Source organism: Meleagris gallopavo, chromosome 2 (genome assembly GCF_905368555.1).
Source record: "Meleagris gallopavo chromosome 2, MGAL_WU_HG_1.1, whole genome shotgun sequence".
NCBI classification, from domain to species: Eukaryota; Metazoa; Chordata; class Aves; order Galliformes; family Phasianidae; genus Meleagris; species Meleagris gallopavo.
The window spans coordinates 12,124,665-12,152,056 of record NC_139405.1 but is presented as its reverse complement, the minus strand read 5'-3'; the positions used below and the strand labels follow the sequence as shown (position 1 = coordinate 12,152,056).

Genomic DNA, 27,392 nt, shown 5'->3' with positions numbered 1-27,392 from the left:
CATGTCACAGTCTGAACTGTAGAAAACAACCACAAAGATTCCCAATGTCCCATTTTTGGTGAGGTGACTTTCTTTCTCTTTCACATTTCTTTCTGCGTTCTCATTACAGTGACCTGCAGCACTCAGGAAGAGGTTTGGCTCTTTCAGATTGTACACAGACTCACAGCAGGCAGTCATCTCACCCCCATTTCCACTGAACCGTTTTCATCTCTTTTCAAATGCAACTTCACTTTAAACTCGGGGGCCTCCCACCTGAGAGATAGCGTTTGTTCCACTGTACTTCTACAGCCAGCAAAGAGGAAAGCTGTGCCTCCTGCAAGGCGACACAGAGGCAGCATTCCCTGCAGCCCGAAGCTCCGCGCAAGGTGCAGCGACTGCCCGGCCCGGGGGGTTCGGGGTTGAGAGGGGGACGGCAGGCAGCGGCGGAGCTGCGGAGAGAGAGAAGGGAAAGGGGGGGAGCGAGCAGGGGGGAGGACAGCAGGGGAGGGAGGCAGGGCACTATAAAAGCATCCGCCGCACACCTCTCCCGGCACAGAGCGAGGGGGCGAGAAAGTTGGTGTGGGAGCAGCAGCGGCAACGGGAGGAGAGCCGACCGTCCGCTCGCACACACGCACACACGGTGGCAGGAGAGAGTGCGGTGCTGCCCCTGCCCAGCCGTAGGAGAGAGAGAGGAGAGATGGAGCCAGGTACCCAGCTCCCAGCGAGGGCAGCCGGCTGAGTCTCCCGCGGCCCGGGGAGCCCGCGGCGAGGAGGAGGAGGAGGAGGAGGAAGAGGGGAAAGGGGTGGGGGGGCTGCCCATCACTGCCCCGCTCTCACCGGGAGGGGCCGGGCCGGGAGCTGCGGGGAGCCCTGACAGGGGGAGGGAGGGACGGGGGGAGCAGTGGGGCGGGCGAGGACACGACGGCGGGGGGGCAGCTCGGGGGCCACCCCCATCCCCTCGCGAGGGGGGAGCCGAGAGCCCCCCGCTCTCTCCTCCCCTCGGGGCTTCCCCGCCGTGTGAGAGCCGCCCCCCGCCTCTCCTCCCTCCCGCGCACACGCACATACACACACGCGCGGCTCCCGGCTCCCCCCAGCCCACTCGCTCCCTCCCTCCGACGGCCCACGGTGCCTCTGGCTTGCAGGGCTGCTCGCGGAGACGCCGCCTGCCCGCGGCCCCGCCGCTACCTGCCGCCCGCCGCCGGGCAGCCACGGGATTCCCGCCGCCGCCTCCGCCGCGTCCCGCCCCGACGTGGCTCCGCCGTGGTGTGGCGGCCCCCGCTGCTGCTGCTGCTGCTGCCGCCCCGCCGACGCCGAGAGCGGCGCGGTCCCGGCGGCCGGCCCCGGGGCTGCTCCGGCGGCGGCGGCTCCGGCGGCGGCGGCCGCGGCTCCTCCTCCTCCTCCGCCTCCCCCTCGGCCGCCGCCGCCGCGGGGCCCTAAAGCCGCCCGACTCAAGAGGATGGTGCGGCTGGCGGCCGAACTGCTGCTGCTGCTGGGGCTGCTCCTGCTCACCTTGCACATCACCGTGCTGCGCGGCGGCGGCGGAGAGCCGCAGGGCCCCGCGGGCGCCGCCAACCACAGCCAGCGGCAGGTGAGTGCCGTCCGGGGGGAGCGCACCTGTCCCGGCCGCGGCGGACGGAAGGCGGAGCCGCCGCCGGGCGCGCTGGGGCGGCAGCGGGCGTCTCAGCCGCGGTGTGTGCGGGGCCGCGTGGGGCGTCCCAGCCGCGGCAGTTCGGGGAACGGCGCTGGGAATGGGGAGTACGGCCGCCCCGGGGGTTATCGGGACGCGGGCGGGCGAGGAATGCTTGCGGATGATGGAGAGCGGGGTTGGAGGCGACCCGCCCGTCCGTCCCAGCCTCCTGATCCCGTGGAACCGACGGTGAGATACCTCGGTAAGAGATGAAAGGCTCTTTCTGTTCTACGTCCGGCGGTTCTGTTTGTATGCAGGGTCCCGTTTTTTAGGCGTGCGGAGAGGCGGTGGTGCGGGACCGTCCGGGCGCCGAGGCAGGGCTGGTCAGGTGCAGCCGTTCTCGAGCTTCGTATCCTGGAGTTAGAACAGAAAAGCCACCAAACCACATGAGAAGCTGATAGAAAACGTGCAATCATCACCGGCATAAATTCACGCGGCCACCCTCGGTATCATGTTAGACGAAGGGAGGCATCGGCAGAGTGCATCTTTATAAATGTGAGGAGGAGGTGCTGGAGACCCCCTGTATTCATGGGCTCGGCACTCCCTGGTGCGGTCCCCTGCCGAGCCCAGCTCCTGTGGGGGGTCCCACCGCCTGCCAGGACCCACTGTTGTGCCCCTCTGCAGCTGTAGTGCTGGCCTGGCCTTACGGGAAATTTTTGTTTAATTTCTTCACAATTTTGGCTAATAACATTTTACAAACGATGCTTTCTTTCCTCATGGTGCTTAGAATGCCTTTTTAAAAGGATGTTCCTTGGAAAAGTAAATGTGGAGAGGTTTTTTTATGAGGTGTTTTCTATCATTAGGATAACCCTGAATTTGCCTTTTCTTACCGGGGTGGTAACGTAATGAGGGAAACAGCTGGGCTGTGTGTGCTGCATCCCCGAGGAGCTCTTCTCAGAGTGCTTTTGTGGAGTTAAGGTGATAGAGGAGGAAAATTGGATAGTTATCTCAGAGCATTGTCATTCTGCCGTGGCCGTCTCATCCAAATCTGTTCATTTTCAGCTTGGAGCATTTTTTCTGTCCGGTTATTTCATTTGTACCGAAAACTTAGGAAAGTGTGTGCCTTCAGGCACCATGATGACTTTAGCAGTTCCTATTTTGCCATTTGTAGAATTGAAATTTTTATGTACTTCCCAGCGGAATGGATCTGCAGCTCCATATCTGGGAGAGCATGTCTGTGCAACACATCTCAGGATGGAGATCGGCGGGTGATCGGCGGGGCAGACGGCAGCCTGTCCGCTTCTTCTTGGGTTAGGGCTGCCAGGGACTCCTCCGCCAGATGGAAAGCACTGTAACCTGCCTCAAAGGTTGAGCTCTGGCAGGCGGATGCATGGCAGCACAGGGCAGGAGGGGAACTTTGCATGGGTGTCTCTGACTCCGGGGCTGAGCGCCCTGTGGCTCTTAGCATGGCTCACACCAAAGTGAAACACAAAACAGCAGCGCATTGTGTTCCTGGGTAAAGAGTCAACGAGGAATAAAACCACACAAAACTGCATTTAGGTTTGTTGGTGTGAACAGATGAGCACCTCTCCGGTTGTTACCGCTCATACTAAGGAGCCCCAGTGCTGATTTAGAATACATACGGATATGTGATGCAGTGAACCTCTGCTTCATGTATGCAGCTAGCTGGCTGGCTCGTCATTCCGTCCTGTTGGCAGTGCTATCAAAGCGACAGGTGTTCCGTGGGGCTGCAGTTCTGAGTATTCCTATCATCTGGTTTTCCTTTCTCTTTCTCAGTCTCAGTATGTCTGTGGAAAGAAAAGATTGTGAGAATCCGACCAAGTGTCGGTGTTTCATCTGAGCAGATGTCATCATCATTTGCTGCACAGATCACAGTGAACATGGAGAAGGCTGCTCTGCGCAGTAGCTGTTTGGGGAAATGCATTCTGACAGTGCAGATTTCTGCATTTAAAATTAGAATGTTTGTGTTTATTCCTGGCTAATATCAAAAGGAAAGTATGACATTTTAAGGCTTCTGCAGTCAGTTTGCACCAATAAAGCAGTCTGAACTTGGTCCTATGCGTCCGGGAGAAAATCTGAAGCATTGGTCCCAGTTAAAAAAAAGTAGAACAAGCAGGCAAGATCCTAGCATGTTCCTGAGCCTTTTGCATAAAGCTGGCTTAGAAAGAATCCGTTCTAATTTCAAATGCTGATGAAGATTTAAGTAGTCGGAAACAGGGACCTGTATGTGTGTAGTCAGATTCATGAAGAGAGGAAGAGCTTTTCTTTCTCCCAGCGTTGCTCCTACAAGCAATGGGAGGATTTGAGAGAAAACACAATTATTTTTTTTGCCTCTCAGTTTGTTTGAAATGCTGACGGATGAAGGAAATCCAGATAGAACTTCCACCCTACAATTAAACAAGCTGTGTTTCCCCCGCTCTTATTTCTGCTGCCTTTCCCCGTGCTGTCCCTGTTCCTGGCCACCCGGGAGAACAGCCCTGTGTGTTCTGCTGGGGCTCTTTGGGTGGATAAGATACAGCTGTGAATATCCTCACTTTGTTGCTGCAGAAAGAAATAGGCTCTGCATCTGCATCGCTGCGGTTTCGTGCTGCTGCAACATAGGTTTTACAGTAAACTAATGGGAAATGGGAAATGTGTTTCGGTGTTTTCCAGGCTTGCTTTTCCCTGCTGCCCGTGGTACTGGAGGGATCCAGGCAAATAGCAAAATGGTCTCACTCAGATACAGTGGAGTAATTCAGCTTCTGGCTCTCCCAGTCCAAGCAGGACTCAGGCTGTTTACTTTGGGAGAGTTTTAGGCTGAGCTTTTTCAAGCCTGTTGGAGCTCTGGGGCTTTACGTTTGGTTAACTCTCATAGAAACTGATTGTCTCAATCATCTTTGAAAAAATGTTGATTCAGCTCTTTGCATTCGTGTTTTCCAGACTGTCCTTAGCCTTTATAAGATGCCAATAACTGAATGTACATCGTATATTTCATATGAGCACTAAATCCTTCTCTGCTTTAAGAGCAAGTCATACACTGCACAAATGACTTTCAGAGCAGGTGTCCTGTGAGTGAAGCAGGCTGATACTTGAGAAACCAAGATCTCTTTTGATGAGGTTGTCACTCATCACAGAGGATGTCCTGGTTTGTGCTTTTTGACAGCGATAGTCCAGTGATAGATAAAACCTGTCTGTTCTCAGCAGGCTTTGTTGTATAAATTCTTAGCTAAAGCTCACCCTCATTAGCATATGTTCTCCCAGTTAGGCACTAAGCCTTATGAAATGACTTGCACCATGTGCAGTTCATTCTCTCATCTCCTAAGGGAGAGAATTATGTGTGCTCTTTAGTGGTTTTGCCAATGGGCTGTGGCTTGTTCCAGGATCTAGGGGGAAGGAAGGGTGATTAGCTTTACGTGTGCTGCTGCAGCATTTGTGGAAGCAGAGAAATGGGGGTGAAGAAGCGAGGCTGCTGCTCTGAGCACAGCATTTGCTGTTGTCCATGGCTCCTAGGAGAGATTCCTCCACATGCCAGTCCTGGCTTCAGGGAAACTCCAGAAAATGTTAAGTTACGTACCTATCCTGTTGATTAATTTCCCAGTAAACAAAAGCATTCCTGGTGGAAAAGAGTTACTGCACCTTCAGGGTAAGATGTAGCAAGCTTCTTGATAAGTAGCTAAGACTACTGCAGTAATTTAGAACAGGAATCCGGGAATATTATATTTAGTTGTGGCTGCAAGGAGCAGTGTGAGGCAGGTACAAATGTAATTTCCTATGTTAGATTTGACCGAGATATTTGGATGACACACATTCTGCTGAATTTCTCTCTAGCTCAACAGCTGAGAGTAACTTTACTGCTCATCTTGAGTCTTCAGTGATAAATACCTGGCATGACATCACAGTGTACACCTCAGTTTCTACAACTATATCTCAGAGCAGTTTTTCTCCTAGTGCCTTATACAGAAGATTCCACTGAAGTGCTTTATTTCTGTTTTGAGCAAGATTAAGATCATTTTTCCAAATCTTCATAGTGTTGTGTGGAAGAAAAACAAACAAGCAGACAAAAACAGTGAGTGTCTTAAAGTCATTCTGGGTCTGGAGCAAGAATGGTTAAAAAGAAGCCGGCTATTCATGGCTCAGAGTCCTGCTGATGGATTTAGGTGGCTGACTGAGAATGACATCAGGAGTGGTAGGTTTGAGTCTGGCTCCTGGGAAAATTTAGATCTTTACTGATGATGCTTGGTGATAATGAGATGTAGAGACAAGTCATGGGTACCTAGAGAAGCTGGAAGGAGCTGGGTCAGCGGTACTTCTGTTGGCTCTCCTAATCTGGACAATCAGCACTAGTTCTTGAGTAGTTTTTATTTTGTGGTCACCCTGTAAACATAAGTCTGTTCTACACACAGGAAGAACACAGCTAGTCTGTCACAGCTGTTACAGCAATATAACGGCAGTACAACAATGCTGACCCCTAACTGTTATCTGATTGGCACAAGAACTTCACCACTCCTCCAGCTTATGTTGTCAGTCCCTACATTCAGCCATGTTTCCCTGCTTTGTCCTGGCTTACGCCAGCTGTCCACAAAGGCAGAAGGCCTAAGGTTGAAGCTCTGCTCTTGGTCTTCATGACCCTAGCAATTTCATTATTGTTTTGCTGTCAGGCAGGAACTGGTCACTGTGAGCTCCCTTCTGATTTTAACATGCATAATATGACCTGCTAACAGGTAACCCAGCCCTGGTGCTCAGAGCTTCATCATGCTAAGCTTTTCAATACCTTGCTCTGCTCTGGAATTGTTTTGTTGGGAAGAGATCTATTTAACTAATTCCAGTTATATTAAGTGTAAGTTGGGAACCTTGTTTCAAATTCGGCAAGTGTTTTGTCTCCACTCATACCTGCTGTGTCTGTATATTAATGATCAGTGCCTTATTGTTCCAAAATGATGAGACACTTCTTTAAGGAGCAATGAACGATTAGGTGGAAACTCTGGCTATGTTGTGTTGCAGCATCTGAAAACCTTACAGAAAACTTAACAGAAAGTGAAGTGCAGAGGCTGCCTGCCACAGACGTGCCCAGCCCTTGCTTTCACTCTCTGGGCACACAGGAGCTCTCGTGCTACAGGGCCATTCTGTAGCCACTGTTTGGAAGTGAGGAGGCTGCCTGCTCCCTGCAGAGGTTGTCCTCTGCATCCTTCTTGTTCACACTGAACAGAACTACTCTGTTGTGTCACAGAACTCATTTTCCTCTGGGAAGAGCAGTGACCTGGGCAGACTTGGCCACAATGGTAGGAAATGATTTTGCCATAACTTTTTATGCTTACATTCTTCTAAAATCTTGAAATGAAATCATACTTAAGATATGATATGCTGACATTTAGATATTTTCTTACACAAATATAAACTATAAAATGGAAGCAAACTGGTTTTTGTTTGTCTTGAAAGTAGAGTGATAGACAAGATTTAGCAGTTTTGACAGGTCTAAATCTCAGAATTGGTTGCTATGCAACCTTCTGTGCGTTTTACCAGTCCTCCATGCTAACAAATGTGATGGCATCCAGTTGTATCCCGTTTGTTCTCTTAATAGTGTTGTTTAGTGCATGTTTGGCCTCTTTTGTCAGTCGTATATTGCTCTCTGCTTTACACTAATCAACAGCTCTTTGTTCTCTGTAAAAGTTGACCTTTTTTAGCATTATTTTTCAGTGGTAGAAGTTGTAGGTCACTGATGCATTTCATTCTTCATTTTGTTGTTTTTTTAAAAAAATTATTTTAATCTTAATCCAAGCTCTTTGAGGTTTCTTTGTTGTTGCTGTTGCTTGCAAACAATGTGTAGCATCATAGGTCTCCAGGCATGAATGCAGGCTGTAGGCACTGTCACAATGACTAATAAAGTGATAACTTAGAACAGAAAAATAGAAAGTGCTTTAGTAAGTTGCAAAAGGAACTTTTGAATAATGTCATGATTACTGTTGTACTTGAACACAATTGTGCCTCCAGGGTACTGATTTTAAAAGTTTTGAAGGAAAAAAAAAAAAAAAAAAAAAAAAAAAAAAAGCCAGGTTAAATGTCATAGTTGAACACATACAGATGAGTAATATTTCCAAGAAACAGAGTAGTGAGCTCACTGATCCATCAGTAAGAACAGAGCATTTCCAGTGTTGGTGTTTCTTTGTACTTTGAATTTGAAACACCAGAAAAAGAAAGAAAACAAAGTGCAACACATCTTGTTATTGCAACAAGCAATGGTTGGCCGCAGTGGTCAGTTGTGTGGCAGTGTAATGATTGGTCAAGGGAGCTGGTGTGGGAGGTACTGGACAACAGTTCCTTTATCCTTTTGCCTTGGTTTACTGTGCTTGGGAAAATCAGAGTAGTGGGGCATATTTTTTGTATTTTTCCCTTCTAGCTATCAGCAAGATGAAAGCAGGTCTGGAGCTGTTCACCTCTAAACTCCTGTAGACTAATGGCATTTGGGTCCTCTTAATCTTAGGGAGGTGATCATAAAGATGAAAGGAAAATCAAAAATTAAGTATTTCTTTCATCACTCCTGATGGGTTCAACCATGCTGAAAGACAAGTTCAAATGTACCTTGACTTTTACACCTCCATGCTAGTCCTACATTCTCGATGTGTTTAAACTGACTTTTCATGAAGCAAGAAGAGCCAATGACTTTTCTCAGCTGCAGACCTAGCCAAAGTTCCTTTTGGATTTGAATGTTTTACAACTCCGTCTTTCTGAAGAATTCACAGGCATGTAACACACATAATCTGGACCTCCACCTAGGAAGATAAGATGGGCTTTGGTATGTGGTTTTCTTCTGATTGCATGAATTCGTTTCCATCCACAATGTTTCATTCTTAATTTCATACCCACTGAAAAAATCTTGGACTGTTTTGTCCCATAGTAGCTCCTCTTACGTGGAAAGATTAAAATACTCTTTGTCTGCATGGCTGTTGAGATCAGCACTTGTGGCAACACCATGATGAGTACAGTGTAAGTATCTGTATAAACTGCCCAAATAGTGTCCCCCACCTCTTTATACCGCTGTTTTGAAAAAGTCCTCCCTTTCCAAGGGATAGTTACCTAGTCAGTGCTGTTTGTGGAACAAGTTTAACTTCCAGAAAACCTCCTTCAGCTGTCTTGCCTTCACGTTTCCATTGGATTGCATATTCAGGTATTGAAAAATTGAACATTGTTATCAAGGCATCTTTTCTTGTACAAGCCCAGGAAGGCTGAGCAGAAGGTGACGTCCTTACACCAGAAATTGTTCTATGCTGGAGCCCATGATGGAAAGAGGAGGTGACTGACAGTGGAGCATAATGTAACGGAAAGAGCAGTGAGGAGGGCCCAATGATAAGGCTATTTTGGATGTTGTATTTCAAAATGTCAAATACTTTTAATGTCTTTCTTGCCTTAGAAGTAAACCAGCAGCAGCAGATTTTGGTACAAGGACACCAAAATTACTCCACTGGAAGTATTTGCCTAAGATTATTATGGGTGTAAGAAGCATAAATTTGCTTGATTTTATCTGCCACCTATATATCAGTGTGGGATTTTAAAGTCAGACAGTATGAACTTGATCTAATGTTACTAAATAGACATTTACTGATGGCCTTTTGCACAAATTACCCGGGGAAAAAAAAAGGATCAAAACAAAATCTTCTCATTCTTTTAAGGAAAGTTTATAAAAATAAAAAATAAACCAGAGCTAGCTAGCCTGGATTTTGTAAAACCTCAGTGTAATCATCTAGCACATCATATGACTTGCTTATGCGGTTTTAACTTCATACTGGGAAATCACTTAGTGTCCATTTAGTGCTACAATAGCAATAAAGCTGTCCCTGCCATTAGTGTCTGCAGATAAAACTCACATCTGAAAGTGTCTTTAGAAATTACCTCAGTAATCAGACAGGAGTTGTTTAAGATGCAGTGCGTACATTCGCATTTTGTGCAGCTGATTTTAAGAGTCGCTGGATAGAAGAAGTCTGTAAAGGTTCACTGCACAGAGCAGGCTATAACAAAGCAGTTAATGATTCTTCTGACATGAATGCTGCCATTTCAGTTTATTTGAATGACACTGGCATTCTGTCTAAAATATATCACGTTTTATTAGTTTTGGGGTTTTTTTGAAACCAACTAGATATTAGGCATGGATATGCATCTTAGCTAAACTATAACCTCACCAGCCTGTGCCTTTTCCACTGCAGAGCGCACAGAGTTTTTCAAAACATGTAACCACAGTGATATTTTTATAAAGGAATGTTCACCTCATGGGATTTTGTTAAGGTGTTCTATTTTTTTTCAAAGTTACAGCTTCACTTTATTGTACATGATGTCCAATAAAAAAGATATATGTCTGTGATTGGACTTTGAAAAAGGGCCATGGTGCCTATTCCATTTAAAGGGAATGAAGTCAAGCAGTAAATTTGCTGGTCGCCCTTTTCATATTGACTGTATCTCGGCCAGCAGTCGGTCTTTGATGTTGCAACAATAGAGCAAAGGCAGAGTAGGAGGAGGATTAGGACCTCCATAATATAAAAACAAGTCTGCATTCATCATGATTTTTATAGAGTCCAGGTCTATTGGAGGTTTGCAGTATAGACTCAGTCTGCAGAAGAGTGCAGCAATCTTAACATTTACAGGTGGTTTGCAATTCATCCATCCTTACAGTCTCTTCTTAATTTAGAGTTTGGGCTTTAAACATTTAACAATTTCTTATTCCTTCCTACAATAAGAAAACAGATGTATGTACGAATAGAGCTTCTGGAGAATCATTTTCCTTTACAGGGATTGATTGGAGTGCAATTTATGAAAGGCTAGCTGCAGCATGCCAATAAAGTATCTATTCCTCATCTTGTGCTTTAGAATCCTAGCTTTTAATGGGATAGAATAGAGTGGTTGATACAGATGTGTTGAATGTTTGTGGAAATATATTTCAAAAGGGGACCTAGGGTAGCCACACCATGCCCATGTCTTTAGACGTCCTGTAACAATAGCGCTGAAGGTTTCACATGAGCTATTTAACCTTAGAGTCCTGGTGCTTTTGATATCCATTTAAATGAGAGCAGTGCTAGTTCTTGCTCTTCATCGACATACAGAAGGAAAAGGGTCACCCATCTCATGAAAATGCATAAAGTACCAAATTGCACTAAACGCTGGTGAGAATAGGTAGGTCTTTAATTGTGGAAAGAGCTTGGAAAGGGTGGAATAATCTGCAGTGCATCACGGTGGCTGTGCATGCAGTGCAGTGGGAGAATGGAGTGTTCCCAGTGATGCAGCGGTGGCAGCAGCAGTGAGCCCTGTGCAAAGGATCAGTGTCAGAAGTCCAAAGGCAGCTCTTAAGAGACCATCTGGAGATCTACCAAGTGAAATTGCTTTGCTGCACTCCAATTCCATTGGCTTCTGCTTCAGGCATGATCCTACAGTGTCCTGATAAGGCAAAACACCTGTAAATTTCTCCATAAGACTCCAAGGACATCCGATCCAAAGAAGGAAAGAGGAGAAAAGATTCTGATCTGCACGTGACGTCTTAGGACTTGATTTAGGGTTGGATCCTGTGCCTTACTGGGAGTTCAGATTGGACCTGTGAGTTCAAACTTGTGAACAAGTCACCACTTTCCAGCTGAACTGGAGTAGCCCTTTAGATGCCTTATCCCACCTTCATCCCACTACAAACATAAGGAGATGTACTTATCTGCAAGGCATGGTGCCTCCAGGCAGAGCTGAGCTAATCAATTCTGGCCAGGGCAGCTGGGTGATTGCTGCCCGGGACAAAGCGCTCTAAGATATTGGTGAACACTAAATATACAGCTTTTCAGTAAGGAGTCTGCTCTTTTATGTAACATCTACCACAATGGTCATTAAAAACTAACATCTGGTGCCGAAAATACACACATGGTATTTCTGTGCTCTGCTGTATGTCTCCTTCATCAGGTCCAGATACAGCAGTGTCTTAGCTGTCTCTGCTTTCCCCAGTTTGCCAGCTGATGAAAGCAAACTACATGGAGCTGATCCACTATCAGGTGGGAGCTCTGGCGAGTTAGAGGCATCACTACATTTAAAAGAGTTTGCCCTTGAGGGATCAATAGCTCTGGAAAAGCTGAAATCCATCAGAGGCAGTGAATTTGATTCTTGTTCTTCTTTGATCTGACATTCATGGCTTTCTGAATCATGTAAGTCACAGCTGCCTTTCTCACCTACTCCTCCCACTTTCTTCTCCTGTCTCCTAAAAGGATCGTTGTTTTCATATTTGTAAGAATACAGCTATTGCAGTGTTAACATCAAAATAAAATGAACTAATCAGTTGCATAGCAGAAGAGCAAGGGTCCGTTTAGTATTGCCTCTCTGCTCTTCTCTTTTTTCTTTATTCCATTTAAGTCTTTCCACTATAAAATAAAAAGAGATTGCAACTGAAACTGTGCATTTGCACACATGTAGAATAAGTAGGGAAAAGAGTGTACCAATTCCCCAGTAAACACTGCTGCTGTTGGTAAAAAAAAAGATACAATTACATTGTAATCAGGTTATAAACCTCATAGTCTTCCCTTGACAATAATTGCAGTTTAGCTGTAAGAGCCATAAAAGGAAAGAAGACGTTTATTTATCTCTTTAGCACAGTTAAGTAGCTGGAAGCAAGTTCTGTGCCACAGCCAATGAGGAAATGCTCTTCCAACCTGCTCTGCAATATATGTGCTGTATACACTTCAGGCTCTCCCTCTATGTAGAAGCAGCTCTTTCTCCCTGTGATCTGGGATGGTGTCTAGGGTCACATCTCTGTTCCTCCTAACAGAGGAGGAGAGGACATCTCAAACCTGAACTGCTGATCTTTTCTACTCTGCTGCTACCTCTGGCTGCCGGGACTAATCAGAGGATGATTTGGGGCTGTTCCATACACTTCATTATTTGTGGTTCCTGGGTGGCTTCAGTCCACAAGCAAGTTTGAAATATAAAAATGCTTATTCCAAGAATAGCTTAGAACTAACTAGTGACTGTAGGGAAGAGGGGAGACAGAAATGAAGATATTTTCTTTTCACGTAAGTATCAGATTCAAAAGCATCTGCCTCGTTCAATGTGTGTATGGTATTCATTTCCTGTCTGCAGTCTATTGGAATGCCCCCCGAGTCGTTTGAAATTGAAAATCAAGTCATACTTCTTTAATCAGCTCTAGGAAATAGCCCCCCTCCTTTACTATTCTCAGAAAATTTATATATACATGCATAGAATTTATAATATAAAAAGCCCACATTTCCCTCCAGGGTAGATGCTTTCTCTCCTCTTAAACAGAGAGAAGAGTCTTTATGTAGTCTTGGCATGGTGCACTGCGTAGCTACTCGCCTGCTCTTCTTCCCCATCATGTCACTGGAGGGAGGCCTTTCTCTTGTGTATCTGCTTTCCCTTTTGCTGTCATGAGGGCAGTTCACAGAGATGTAGAAAGAGGGCATAATGTCCATTGATAATGACTTGATACAAAAAAACATAACCACTATTGTGCTGCATATGCAGTTGCTATTTATGCTGATGACTTCCAGTTGCTCGTGGATCGCTCTCCAAAGCTTTCAGACGGAGAGCATACAGCTGTACGTGCAGGCTTGAAACAGTGCTGTGCTGTTGGAGCAGAGATGTGTGCAATCCTGAGGCAGCCGCTCAGGTTTCTGCTGCTGTTTTTCAGTAAACTCCTGAGTGCAGTAACAACCCCTTGTAGAGAGTGTTGTGGGGCATACGTGTGGTACGTAGATATTGAATCTAAACAAGCACTGCCTTTCCTCTGCCTTCACCCTCTAACTTGCATCAAAATGAAAAGTCAGCGTTGGTGGAGAAAGCAGCTAGCGGTGGGTCAAGTAAATTATCCTGCAGTGATTCCACGGTGTGTGCTTTCAGCACCAAGACTCTAGTGATTTACCTTTTTTCAGGCACAGTTTTGCCAGAAGCACAGGAAACTTCGTGTTTTTGGAATATAACGCTTGTCTGCATTCTTGCTTTCCTTTTATTGGCTTTTGCTTGTGTGATGAAGTCATCAAGTAACTTTTGGTCTGTGGGGACTAAACACTTTCTAGTCTTTAAAAACATCTGCCAGCTAACACAGCCGGACTCGTAGACACTTCTGAGAGCATAGGGTGGATATTCAGTGGCATATGAGAAGGAGACACAGAGGCTGAGAATAGCTGTTCCTTGGAAACTAACAGGTGAAGGCAAATTTGAACACTGAAAAAGTCTCAAGTAAGGCTATTCTTTTGGCTAGAGAGAGATGAAAACTTCACCTATTAAAGCTGGTTCACCTAGTGAAATCCTAGCCACAGTGATTTAGTGGAAGAAACTTGCAAAAGGGCCTAGTTTGAAACCCATGAAAATAATTTCAGATGTACGTTTGTTCACCTTCTTTTCCACTGTCTTTGTGTGTGCTGGCCTGCAAAGTCTGACCAAAAAGTTGTATACAAAATTATTAATACTCTAGATTTCCTTTGCATTTGTGGTTTTGATTACAGCTTAAGGTAGATTTCCCCATTCTCCTGGAACTCTGCGTGTAAATTATGATACAGACTTGAAATGGTGACTTTAAAATTTAGCTATGACATAAATGGATTCTACTTAAAACTATATTATGCTACTGATTTTGTGCAAGGATTTAATAAAGTGTAAAATAATTGGTACTTTCAAGGAATTTTCATTTCAGCATCACAGGTTATAGGAGTGAAATAGCTGGCTTACCTCTCAGTTGGGCATTCGCCTGTTCAGCTGCTCAATCAATGAGTCCTGTATGGAGAGCTCCAGCCAAGTAGTGATTACGGGGGAGATATTCAGGGTCACGAAGAACAGCTGAAAGTTTACAATCAATCAGTTTAGGCAACTGGAAGTATCTGTTAACTACAGGCAAAATGTGGCAGTGGTCATTGGTCAAAGCCCTACACCATATTAGTTCTGTGTACTTGGCTGACCTGTGGAGGGCTAAGGATGTGCTGAAGAACATCAGTGTGCACTGTGTTAGACAATTTGCTAAAGAGCCTCTGTTTTTTTTCCTACAGGTATTGAATTGTAATCTCCACCAAATCCATTTTATTATCAAAGTGTTTATACAAACTGACAGCTCTTCACTTCCAAGCTGAGCCACACTTTTGTTTTTCCAGCTTAAGGAAAACATGAAATACAAGCAAACAACAGAGCACGAAAAGTAGCTGTGCTGTGAAATGTGTATCCACAACATGTAGGAAGAATTTGCCAGATCTGAGTATAATACGGTTGGTTTTCTTGAGCTCTGAGGAGAACACTGCCTGCCAGAGCAGTTCGGATCTGGCCCCAGTGTTTACTGAAGCTGTGGAAGAGTGGTCTAGGCCATGGAAGGGAAGGCGACCCCAGTACTATGCCCTACGATCTCTGCAGTCATAAGTCTGGGTCTTATGACTTTCTGTGGAACTGAGGGCTAGAACTTTCTAGTGTAAAAAAATAAAATTGAAGAGCCGTGGTTCTGAGATGGATGTACCTATACGCTTCAAGTTGCTGTTTCTGCTGTAAGCAGCTCCTGAGAGTTATCTCTGTATATGGCAGAAAATCAGCACTGGTACATTGGGTTTACACCCCAACATTGAATCTGCTCATGGGCGCTGCTCCAGCAGTGGCTGTGGGTCACCATGTCGTCTCTGAAGCTCTGCTGTCCTAATAACAACACTGTTCTCTATTTTTTATGGAGACAGTATTGCTTCAGAAGCCATGCAACCTCTGAAGTTCCATGTCCCTGCAATACCCTGTGGGATGTCTGTGTTTGGTAGTTTTAGCCATTTAGTCACACACAGGGGTACAGCAAGTTTGAAAGAACAGGATACAATGTCATTATACTGTTTTTGCTGGAATAAACACAGATATTAAAAAAATAGACCATGCAACAGGACTGCTTTTTTTTTTTTTTAGCAACCATAATCAGTGGATTTATCTTCTTTGTACATAATGTTTAAAACAGATGCTCTATTTTGCAGCCACTTCCTGAAAACAATTGTGCACATGCAAGCCAGCGTAGTCCATTTAAAATGATTTATGAATAATGATTATCTAAAAAGGGCTATTAATTACTGCATCAATTCATTTGTGGCTTTCTAAAGATAAGTAAGGTCCTTCACCACATTGATAAATGTGAACATGAAAGCATGCTTCGATGAAAATGAGAGAAGCTGAGTGGTTGATATGCCAAGCCTTCACTGTGACTTCTTCTGGTGGTGGGAGCTGTCTGTGACTCATTAGAATGAATGCGAGTCACACAGGAATTAAATATGAGCATAAGTGGTCTGTCTGCTGTATAAGAAAACCACAGCAGAGCTAAGAACAGAATGTGGATTTACTGACTGCCTGGACTGTATGTGCCATTAATGATAACATAGCTGTGCATCTCTGCTTTTCGGCAGCTCACTGCACTGCTTGCTTAGCCAGCACTGTCCTCACCACTGCACCTGCTGGGCCTTGTGCCGCTCATACTCCTGATATACCAAATAAATAGATTCACATGTAAACAAAACCCAGGCATTAGATCACCCAAGTTCATTACAGATCTTGGATCTGCAGAGGTGAAATTCTCATGTAGTATCCCAGCATGTTTCTCAGTCTCCCCAGACGGGTTAATTTTAAAGTGATCATTTAGCACTAACCTGGGAACACATGACAGCCTTCAAAATCAAAACAATCTGGTAAGGCAGGTGGGAAATGAAACCAGCCCTAATTGCAATAATGGTTTTCTGTGAAGGCCCCAGGCTTCATTTTGTCTCTGATAGCAATATAATCTTTTATAGCGTCTGTGAAGTTTCCTAATAAATAAACGTACCTTGTTGCTAGTGGTTGAAGATGCAGTACAGGTGCATCATGAAAGTCCACTGACAGACTGTTGGGTTCCAATTCAAGACCTCTTGTCAAGATCATTTTACAAGATATTTCAAAGGAGTATACAAGAAATAAAAAAAGCAATGTAGCTGCAGCAAGGATTTGGTAAGATTCCTTGCTGTCTAGGAGTTGTTAGGTTTATAAGCTGCATCAGTTTTCTGAAATTCTTTCAGCTTCATCATTAGCAGTGCCCTCAGCTTGGCAAGTGGGGAGGGAATGAAAGAAGGTGAGGAAGGTGAGTATGAAAGAAGTACGAGAGAAAGAGCAGCTCCACCAGAGTATTTTCCATAGCTCCAGTTGCTCCTCTCTTATTCTGTCTCGGTTATTTTTCCAAATCTGGAAATTAAAATAAGGAAGAGAGGAGGGAGATGGATTCTTCACTTGATAAAAAAATGGAGAGAACTTCTCTTGTCCCCTAGCTGAGTATTTTTGGAAGTTCCCATTTCTGTTAACTTTCTATGGGAAGGAAACGGCGCGTTTCCCTGCAGCTCACGTCTAACATGACAAAGGAAGAAAAAATAAGAAAGCAATGGACAGAGTTAAAATACCTGTTTGATTATCAAAAAGTTAAACTGCAGTAGGAAATTCTTCCTGCCTGCAGTGCTGTACACTGGTGATGCCTTTTACCCACCTGGATCAGCAACATTTAGTTATACTAAAAAAAATGCCCATGAATTGTTCTTCCCTAGACGCAAATGCAGTGATATATGGGATTTTAAACCAGATCAGAGTGACTTCATCAAGTCTCACAGCAGTTGGTGGCAGAGATGGAAAAACAATACTCTGAGTCTGTTTTTACTTTCTTGTACATCACAACTCATCCTTCACACTCCACCCTGTAGAGTTTCTGTTGTGAAGGAGACAATATCATATTTTATCCCCATACTATTTTTTCTAATATATTTTTACCATACTCTCCATTTGCCATCCCTCCAGAGCCCACACCAGTCAGACATGGGGTACTGAATTATTGCCTTCCCTTTTCCAGCGATGAGTATGGCAAGGTATGTTATTGTGTAATGCAAACAGCGTGGCAGATTCTCTCTGTAGGGAGAGAATTCACTGCCTTGTCACACGGCTGTGAATAATGAGTTCCTGCCCTTCTATACTATCCACACAGAATGCTCAGAAATCTTTAGCTGTTTTGTACTAGGGACTTCCTGATCCCATGGTGACAGCAGAACTGTAGCTGACAGCAATCACGACTAACTCCTTAAAAGTCATCTTAATGAAAAGTTATGAATAATCCTGTTAAATGAAGGACAAAAAAACTAATTTATCTTAAAATATTTAGAGCATATGGATCATTTGAGCAAGAAACCAATGATGTGCCTGATTTAGAAATGTCATAACTTCAAAGAAACTGAATCAGTAGTTCAGAATGAAACGACATGGTTTCTAAAGCAAGGGAAGCAACTCTGCTTTTCCAAAAACAATTGGAAATACAAACTGTGTACACCTAAAAATAAATACTGTGAAGTAAAAACATGTGAAATAACTTAGAAATAAATAGGGAAGGATATCCCTCCACAGATTTTCATCAGTTAGCCTTGTAACACAAACACCGTTTTCTTTAGCAGTCACACCGGCATTGTGGCGAGGACAGCCTTCTCCCTGCTAGGCAGACCTTGGGAGATCCTTTGCCTGAGGTAATGCAGGAAACCAGCGAGCCTGTAATCTGCTTGTCAATGCAGTACAAGCTCACTTTTTATCCATGGCAGCCTCTGCTATCTTTGTACTAAAAATATGCATTTTTAGTAAGACCGCACATCAGCTTAGACATAACACTAGGATTTACCTGTCTAAAACCAGATCTCCCATTCATTTTAATAACTGAGAAAAAATGGTCTTTTCCTCCTGGTACTGTGAGCAGATGATAGCTGAATCTGCAGCCAGTGACAGAACATGAAGGAGCAGCACGAAGCTGCGCCGGGGGAGGTTCAGACTGGATATGAGGAACAATTTCTTTACCACAAGGTGGTCAAACACCAGACCAGGCTTTTTAGAGAAGTGGCGGATGGCCCATGCCTGTCAGTGTCAAGAGGCATTTAGACAATGCCCTCAGTAATATGCTTTGACTTTTGGTTGGCCCTGAAGTGGTCAGGCACTTGGACTCAGTGATCTCTGTCGTTCCTTCCAGCTGAATCATTCTGAAGTTGCTTCTCACTGATACTGCCATTAGAAACGTATTACTAGTGTTGAACCAGGGTCTTCTTATGTCCACCCTGACCATGCAGAGTGGTGTGTCTTCTACCTCTGTGCAGCAGTCTTTGGTAAGGACAGTTACCACGTTCCCCCTCCATTTTCCTTTTTAATGTTCAACAACCCCAACTCAATGAGCCTGTAATTAATGACAGCCCCTGCCCCAAGCAGCTTGGTAGTGGGCCCGATCAGCCTGATGTCATTACTTCACCATGACAATTTTCTAACTAACTCCATGTGATATTCCATCTGTCTGACACTATTAAAATCTTTTTATATAGTCCATATTATTGTAGTTGCTGAGCTCCCTGCGAACATCACAGGGAGGGAGGGAAGTGCTGTTATCCCCATCAAGGCACAGACAGACCGTGACCTAACAAGATCACACATGGAGTCTTATCAGAGAATTAAAAGTAGGTCTCTAAAGTCCTCGGCCAGCTCTCCAGCTGTATGGGATGGTAACACACAGAATCAAGATGTTCCTGACTTTGTAAGCAAAGAAGTTTGAAACTATATGTGAAAAGTGCGTTATTTTTTTTAACAAAATCTCACTTTATTTTTAGAAAAGGCGAGGTTATGTGCATGACACCTCAGGAAAAAAAGAAATTAAAAATACCACATTTTTTGCTTCCTTTTTGAAGTAATTTAATAACAGTGCAGTTACTCCTTGTTGATCAGGCAGAACTGACAAACCATTTAATCCTTATGTCCCAAGCTTGAAATTAAGTTCTGTTGGTGAAGTGTTAAGTTAAAGCTCAAGCATATGGGTAAGGAACCTAAAGTTAGCTAAGTGGCCATTGGTTTTGTTTCCCAGAGCTTACTGTCATGTGATTTACTTTCTACTTTGTATTAAATAACGTGTGTACTAATGGATGGCCCACCAAAGACATGTCTTGCCTGGTTTGCAGTGAAAAGCAGCATCCCTGGTTTAGCTTTCAGACAATACAGTTAAGAGCACATAGACTAACCCATGCCTATGAATGCATTTGGAATGAACTTTGTTCACCAGTGCTGTTGACGGACGAGTAATGGTCTTTTGGGACTTTCAGAGTGTAACCAATCTGATCTCAAAAGTACTACGAACAGTTCAATACTACTAAATCTGACTCTGCACTTCTTTACAAATGCAATGCAGTGAAGGGGAGAGGAGAAATGCCTTTTACTTGAGATTGCGCTTAGTCCCAGATTAACTCTTAAATCTTGGTTTACTTAAATTCCTGAACATTTTTCCTGTAAATATGCACAGATTTTATTGTAAAATCTCTTCAAAGGTCATTTTAGAACATTCTGTGCAAATAAACAGAAAATAAAGGAAAAGGCATCGGAATTGCTGCCTATTTGAGACCTTAACAAAAGGTATGTTAGCTTAATTTGAGCCAGAGGAGCTGGATGGAGGTTGTGTTTAACCAGATATGCTGGCAAAAACATGCTTAAGAAGAGCCAGAACCACACGTAGCCACTCCGCTTTAATTGTGCTTATTTTAAAAAATATGTCTTTAACATTTACCCTATCCATTCTTGCTGTCTCTTTATGAACTGAAAATAAAAGCTCCCCAGGCAGTCATACTAAGACCTCAAACCTAAAATTTTTCAGCTGAGTCAAAAGCAAAACCTATGTTCAATCAGCCCCACGCATTTTTTTGTAGCTGTGAGAAGATTTGACTTGTCTACCCCTTTTTTTTTTTTTTCCCCAAGTCCCCAGGCCAGTCCTAACCCAGGGAGTGTTTTGATACTGAATGTAGCTCCTTGGTGAGGTCAAGGCAGTGACAGCAGTGCTACTGGTCCGAAGGCAGCCTGCTGTAATAAACTACATAACCCAAAAGTACGCTCAGCAATAACAAAAGCATTAACCGCTGACCCACAGCTTGATGAAATTCAATCCCACCATTAGGCAAACATGAAAATGAGATCCCAAAGGAAGGAAAGAAGGTTCAGATGTTCAAGACGAGAGAAATCGGGTGAGAAGGACAGACAGCTAGATGGAAGTTGCTGCAAACTAAGGAGAGGGAGAAGAAAGCTGCCAATTCAACACAGTAGGATCCTTTAATATCATGAATTTGAACTAAAACTTAACAGTAAGGGGTTTTGCTCCAATTTGGAACAGTGCAAACTGAAATGCTTTGTAGTAAAGATATCCTTCTACCATTTTAGGGACATAGAATCATAGAATCATTTGAGTTGGAAGGGATCTTTAAAGATGATCTAGTCCAACTCCTGCACAATGAATGTGAACATTTACAGCTAGATCAGGCTTAATCTGATATAACTTGATTTCACAGAGCTTGCTTCAGTTGTTCATGTTTCCAGAACTGCTTTAAGTTAGATGCTTCTATTAGTATGTTGATGTCACTTGAAGGCTGGAATGTTCCAGGAACCTAATTGAGCTAAGCACCCAAATCTGACTTAATTTTCTCATGTGTCATATGGTTACAGATTCCCTCTAGTGTAACTGAGTACATTTCAGTGAGAATCAGGAGTCAAACTCATGAAACCTGAGACAATACATCATAAATCCTGTGTGTTTAAAAAACTAGCTGTGGGTCAGGGTGCCATAAGAACCTTTATCTGCACTCTGCAGTCATCATTAGCAGAAAGTTGGATATGGGGGTGCTGGCAGGACTGCACCTCAGTTGTTGTTATAGTGCGTTGCTTTTTTTCCCAGAACACGCTCACTGCAGATGACCATTCTCCTGAAGACAGCTTTAGCCTGAACCCCGAGGACAGAAGAGAATACCCCGATCTCCAGGCTGCCCACCGGCCATTCCCTAAGCAACGATTCAGGCAGGAAAATGGGCATACATCCTTACAGAGAGATGGACCTAGATCTTTCCTCCTGGATCTCCCAAACTTCCCTGACCTGTCAAAAGCAGATATCAACGGGCAAAATCCCAACATTCAGGTACAAATTTATGCTAACCTGTGACATTGTATGAAGCTACACAAGATCATTTTACTGAATCAAGTGAACTTTCAGTTTGGCTTCTATGTCATGCAGTCAGAATACCCTGTCTCCACCACAAAGAGATTGTATATGCTCTTTGTCTTCAGTGAATGCATAGATTTCAATTTTTTTCTGAATTTCTCTTTGGATATTGTTGATTGGAGAACGTAGGTATCAATACAGACCTATCCATGATACCAAAGGCATCTCTGCTTTTGCATTTTAGAATATATTCTCTTCTTTGATATTAAATGGGTATTTTCAATTCTGCTTTCAACTCTCCACTATAAAATTTGTTTATAAACAGATTCTCTTTTGGTATGCTATTACAAAGTGCCACCATTCCCCAATGTTGTAAGAAAATACGTGCAGCAAAAACGCTAAGTCATGGCCTGCACCAGTGATTGAACACCTGGTGGGAAGGCAGGGCCAATCCAGGGGAGCTCAGGTGAATGCAATGTACCTGAGTGACTGGAAGGGCTGGAACCAGGATCTACCCCTTCCCAGACCTCATTTAAAGATTGGCACTGGAAGTAAGGGTATCTTGCTGGAGATCCTTACCTACTAGAGGTCTTTCAAAGGTAAGTAGTCTTTCTTTCTTTGTTTCTGCAGCAGCTGCATTTGGGTTTGTTCTCATTTGCTGCAGCCTAGGATTGTGCTAGTTTGCTATTATTGTTGTACTTTCCATCATGTTACAGCATTACAATAGGTCTTTAAGTTTCTTCTCGAGTTGTGGTCCTCTCTATAGAACTATGTCTTAAGAGTCAATTTCTGCAGCAGCTGAAAAACTGTGTTCAAGAAACTTTGTTATATGTTATTCCTCAAACTATTCTTGGGTTTGGAATGGCCTCTTGCAAGCCATTTGCATCTTAAAACTTCAAGGCTTAGAAAGAGGAAAAAACGAGTGATTTGTTTTTAATTCAGGACCTTAAAGTAAAATTGGCGTTAATAAGAAGTCTTTTTTTAACCAAAACAATAAACTCAAATGTTGTTCTGCCTAAGATGTGCTTATAAAAACAATACGCTAATAGAACTAGTTTTCTGGCTAAATAAATTCCTGGCATCTTGCTGTTCCCCAGCCCACAAAATTACCATTCTTTTTGATATGTCTAAGAAGTACATACATAAAGATATAATAGACCTATTCGTGAGAGAACAAGCTGTCTCAAAGTCAACACTCCATTACTTCATAGATGGCTCACAACATTAAGAGGTCTAACAGATTTGGATCAAATGCAGGTCCAGTACTTGACAGGCCAAGGTAGTAAACACTTTTAACATGTGGTGCCTGTACGCGTCCTTCTAAAAAGCCTCAGGAAGAGAAGGTAGGGAAGCTATAAGGGCCCCAGATTGTGGGAGGAGATTAACAGTGTAGTATCACTGTTTCAATAGTATGTAAACCATGGAGGAGGGCAGGAGGAGACAAAGACCTCCTCTGATTTATGACAGCACGTTAGACTTAGGGAATGGATAAACGACTGGAGGATGGAAACATTTCCCTGGCTTGTCTTTACAGTAACTGCTTCTGCTATGATCTCTTTTTCCACCACCTGATGCTGGAAATGTGTCAGCCAGCTAAGTCAGCAGTTTTGCTGGACTCTGAGAGCTGGAAACCCTTTTCCTGTAGACTGGAAAACATTGGGCAACGTTAATCCCAGAGCTTTTTCTTATGTGTAAGGATCAATTCTTTCAGAAATAGGCTGCCTATGTCCTGTATTATACTTAGCTTATTCAGGTGCATAAGTAAGGATGTGCAAATCTTCCTTAAGTTCCTGGTTTTCAGTTCTGCAGCAGTTTAGGCCTTACAGAGATAAACACTTCATGAATTCATTAAAAAATCATTTGTAGAAATGATTTTGAAGAAATTTTATTTCTTTGCCTGAATGTTGTTGGTTGGTTTACTCTTTCATGGGGGGGGGGAGAATAAAAAAGGAGTTATAGGGAATTCTTGCTTATTAAGTAATAACTTCACTGAATGACGGTGACAACAATTAGTGACTAGCAATTTTCTCATCAGCTGTTTGGCAAACAAAAGCAGAATAAATGCTCACTTTTTGTTTTGCTCGCTGGTTTTGGGGTGTGAGCTATGGTCCTAAGGACATTAATTTAGAGTCACAGAATCATTAAAATTGGAAAAGACCTCTAAGATAATCTTATCTAGCCATCTGTCTACCACCAATATTGCCCACTAAACCATGTCCCTTAGTACTCTTCTACCCTTTTCTTAAATGTTTCTAGGGATGGTGACTCCACTACCTCCCTGAGAAGAAAGATTTGCCTAGTACCCAAGCTGAATCTCCCCTAGCCCAACTTGGGGCAATTCCCATCTCATCCTATCACTGTTACGTGGGAGGAGGGGCCAACCTCCACCTCACCACAACTTCCTTTCAGGCAGCTGTAGAGAGCAATAAGTTGTGGAGAGCCTCCTCTTCTCCAGACTGAACAGTGGGCTTGATTTACCCCTTGATGTCCTGCATATGCCGTGTGCTAGCACTCAAGATGATCTGTTCCATAACCTTCCCTGGCACTCAGGTCAAGCTGACAGGCCTGTAGTTCCCCGGATCTTCCTTATGACCCTTCTTTCAATAGGAGTCACATTGACAAGCCTCTCCAAGGACCCCCCCAGTTGACCAGGACCTGATAGATGGTGGAAAGCAGCTTGGCTATCACCTCCACCAGCACCCTCAGGTAGATTAAATACATGTAAATAATGAGTTGAGAACTTCAGCCTTTTCCTTATCCTCAGTGGTCACATTCCCTGCATGCAGTAAAGGATGGAGATTCTCTTTAGCTCTACTCTTACTGTTAATATATTTGTAAAAACACTTTTTGTTGTCCTTAACCATAGTGGCCAGGTTGAGTTCAAGCTGGGCTTTTGCCTTTCTAAATTTCTCTCTGCATATCCTAGCAACTTCCTTGTACTTTCTTTGAGTTGAACCCACAGTCTCTCTTCCCTCTTATTAGTGTAAGCCTATGTGGACCAAAAATAACCTGGACATCTTAAAAACCTAATAAACAGATGTTAAATTCAGCCTAAGAAAGCAGGTTTTGAAGAAAACTTCTCTGGTTTTCTGTGCTATATCATGCCTAGTTATGTGCTCTTTTGGAGAGGAAGTAGTGTATTTCAGAACACCATCACAGGAATTCAGGAAAATACGTCCCCCAGACTACTACTGTATTTATCAGGTGATAATCAAATGTAAGTGTAGTGACCTGCCTTCTAGAAAAACCTCGGAAACAATAGACCCTGTAGTAAGGCAAATGCTACATGACTCTGCATGCAAGACAAGAATTACTAGACTAGACTTTCTGTGGTGCTCTTGCCTTGTTAAATGTTGCATCATTTTGAGTGGCATTTTATGCCTCAGCATTGCTTTCATAGTGGTTGTTTTAGAGTAACTATAGCAGCAGTGGTCAAGCACAGGCTGGTTGTTTGGTTTGAAGTATTATATTTTCTTTATTTTGGTCATTTCAGCTATTCTATCAATGCCTGAAAGATTCCAGGAAGAGAAGGGGATTTAAAAAATTGATCACATTTTTCCCTGCATTCTTTTTGTTTCTTTTTTGTAGATTTGCACTTGTTTGACATAAACTAGCTGAGGGATGCCTATGCAGACCTTGTAAATGGGCTGAGTAAGACAAAATTATTCATGCTTCTAAGTAACAGAAGGAAGTCATGCAGGGGATGAATAGAAACTCTTGTTTTTCATTTCTGATCAGCTTTTCTCTTTTCTCCTAATCAGCCTTTTATAGCCTCTCAGCTGTTCTCTGAGGCCTCAGACTCTGTCTCACCTTCCTGGCTGTTCCTTTTTTTGGAACCTCAACATGCAGTTGAGACTTTGCTCATGTCCCTCCTTTTTACTCCTGGTTTTACACTCTTGTATAGGTAGTGTTGTCCTGCTACTTTGCTGCTTTCCTAGCAGTGATGAACACCACAACAAATAAGAAGGAGAAACTCCTTACTGTTTGTCAGGCAAAGACTTTCCATTGATACTGATCTTATAAATAACTTGAATCTTGATCAAATGTCACAACCAGTATACCTGAAATACAACTGGGTGAGTTCAGTTGTGACAGTTGACGGGACAAGTTCTGAGCAGAAACAATTAGGCAGGATTCCTGTCCTAAAAAATGCCAACATTTCCTAGAAAGCATATGATTAAATCTGTTTTGATTGGTAATCTTGCTGAAAATTGTGGCATTGGGAATAATAGAAGGCAGAAGTTAATGCAGCCTGCTTGGGGAAATGTCACATGAGAACTGTGGGCTGTTTTTCTCAGTCATGTCACACCAATACTGCTTTGTTAGCTTTATTTATTCTCACAGAATTGAGTTGAATGAGACCCTTAAGGGCCATCTAGTCCAACTTTCCTGCTGTGAACAGGGACACCTACACTAGATCAGATTGCTCAGAGCCTCATCCAGCCTGACCTTGAATGTCTCCAAGAATAGGGGCATCTACCATCTCTTTGGGCAACCTGTCTCACCAACCTTACTGTAGAAAACTTTCTTCTTGTATCCGATCGAGATCTCCCATGTTCCAGTGTGAAACTATTTCCCCTTGTCCTATCACAGCAGACCCTACTGAAGAGTCTGTCCCCTTCTTTCTTATAGCCTCCCTTTAAATTCTGAGAGGCTGCTCTCAGGTCTCCCCAGAGCTTTCTCTTCTCCAGGCTGAACAGTCTCAGCTCTCTCAGCCTGTCCTTGTAGGTTCCTATTCTTTGATATCTCAGTTTCTACCCTCTCTTATAAAAATAAATGAATAAAAATACACAGTACCAGTCGCTCTAGGAACATATATAGGATACAGAGAAACAAGGCTGTATAGTCTACTTAAAAAGCTACAGAGTTCAACGCTTCTCTAGGTTCATCTCTATTCATATCACACAGCTTTTAACAGAATTTATTAAATTTATTTTTTTAGAGAAACTTTATATTTGTCTGAAGCTGCTAGTTTCACTGCAATGGAAAGCAACACCATCTTACTATTATCACAAAAGATTCAGCAATATCTGTGGTACTGAGCTCTAACCAGCATGTCCCACCTCTAATCTAGCTCAGTAAGGATGAGAGAGCTGTGGTAGCACTGAGTTCTTGTAATGCTTTTATGGTTTGATTCTTTGAGATAGCAGCAATTGACCCTGTTATTAAATTAAAACCCAGGAAAGTGGAGAGTGCTTGTTCCTTTTCTTCCTTGAGCTGGGTCTGTACTATGGAGAACTCCCTGCTGCAAAGACCAGCTGCCTGGTCAGTCTGTCTGCTTTGCTGCACTCACTAGCTAGTCCTCTTAGCAACCTGGAAGGATGAGTCTTGGCAGAGCTGGGTGCTGGAAAGCCATAGCTAGCAGCTTCTTATAGCGGAGCTGTGACCTCTGCAGTGATTTACTGTTGTAGTTAAGAAGAGCTTGCCACAGAGTGCAAAATTCAGACCAGGGCTTGGGACCAGAACTTGAATTGAGGGATTCAGGTAGGCCCATCAGAACAAAAACTTCAGGATTTGAGTCGTGTTGTCTTCATTGCTCCAAGCAAACTTTAATACCCTTCACTTTTGTCTAGTGAGTCCAGAAAACTGTTCTAAGTGAGCTGTCATTACATTACCAGAAGTAATTTTTCATCACTACAGACATCATTTTAGCCCAACTGTTATGTGGTGTAAACCTAGATTTATTGTTTCAGTACCTAATAACTAATCAATTTCTCTTCCACTGTTACAGTATCTACCTTGCTAACTTGCACATATCCGTCTTTACAGTATGGCAAGTTCTGCACTGAAAATTTGCATCAGTTTCATGAAGGAAAC

General features: G+C 43.5%; 1 protein-coding gene across 2 annotated transcripts in view; it reads left to right on the top strand.

The window, feature by feature from the left end:
• The first annotated feature begins 542 nt into the window (after nt 1–542).
• Nucleotides 543–27,392, top strand: part of ISM1 (isthmin 1) — a 41,869-nt gene continuing 15,019 nt past the window's right edge. The window contains exons 1-3 of one of the 2 annotated variants that reach the window (XM_085218937.1): nt 543–686; nt 1,122–1,567; nt 21,315–21,551. In XM_085218937.1, coding sequence (XP_085075063.1) covers nt 677–686; nt 1,122–1,567; nt 21,315–21,551 — 693 coding nt within the window. In that variant the 5' untranslated portion in view covers nt 543–676. The remainder of the gene's footprint in view (nt 687–1,121; nt 1,568–21,314; nt 21,552–27,392) is intronic. The other variant, XM_085218938.1, reaches the window with a different exon arrangement.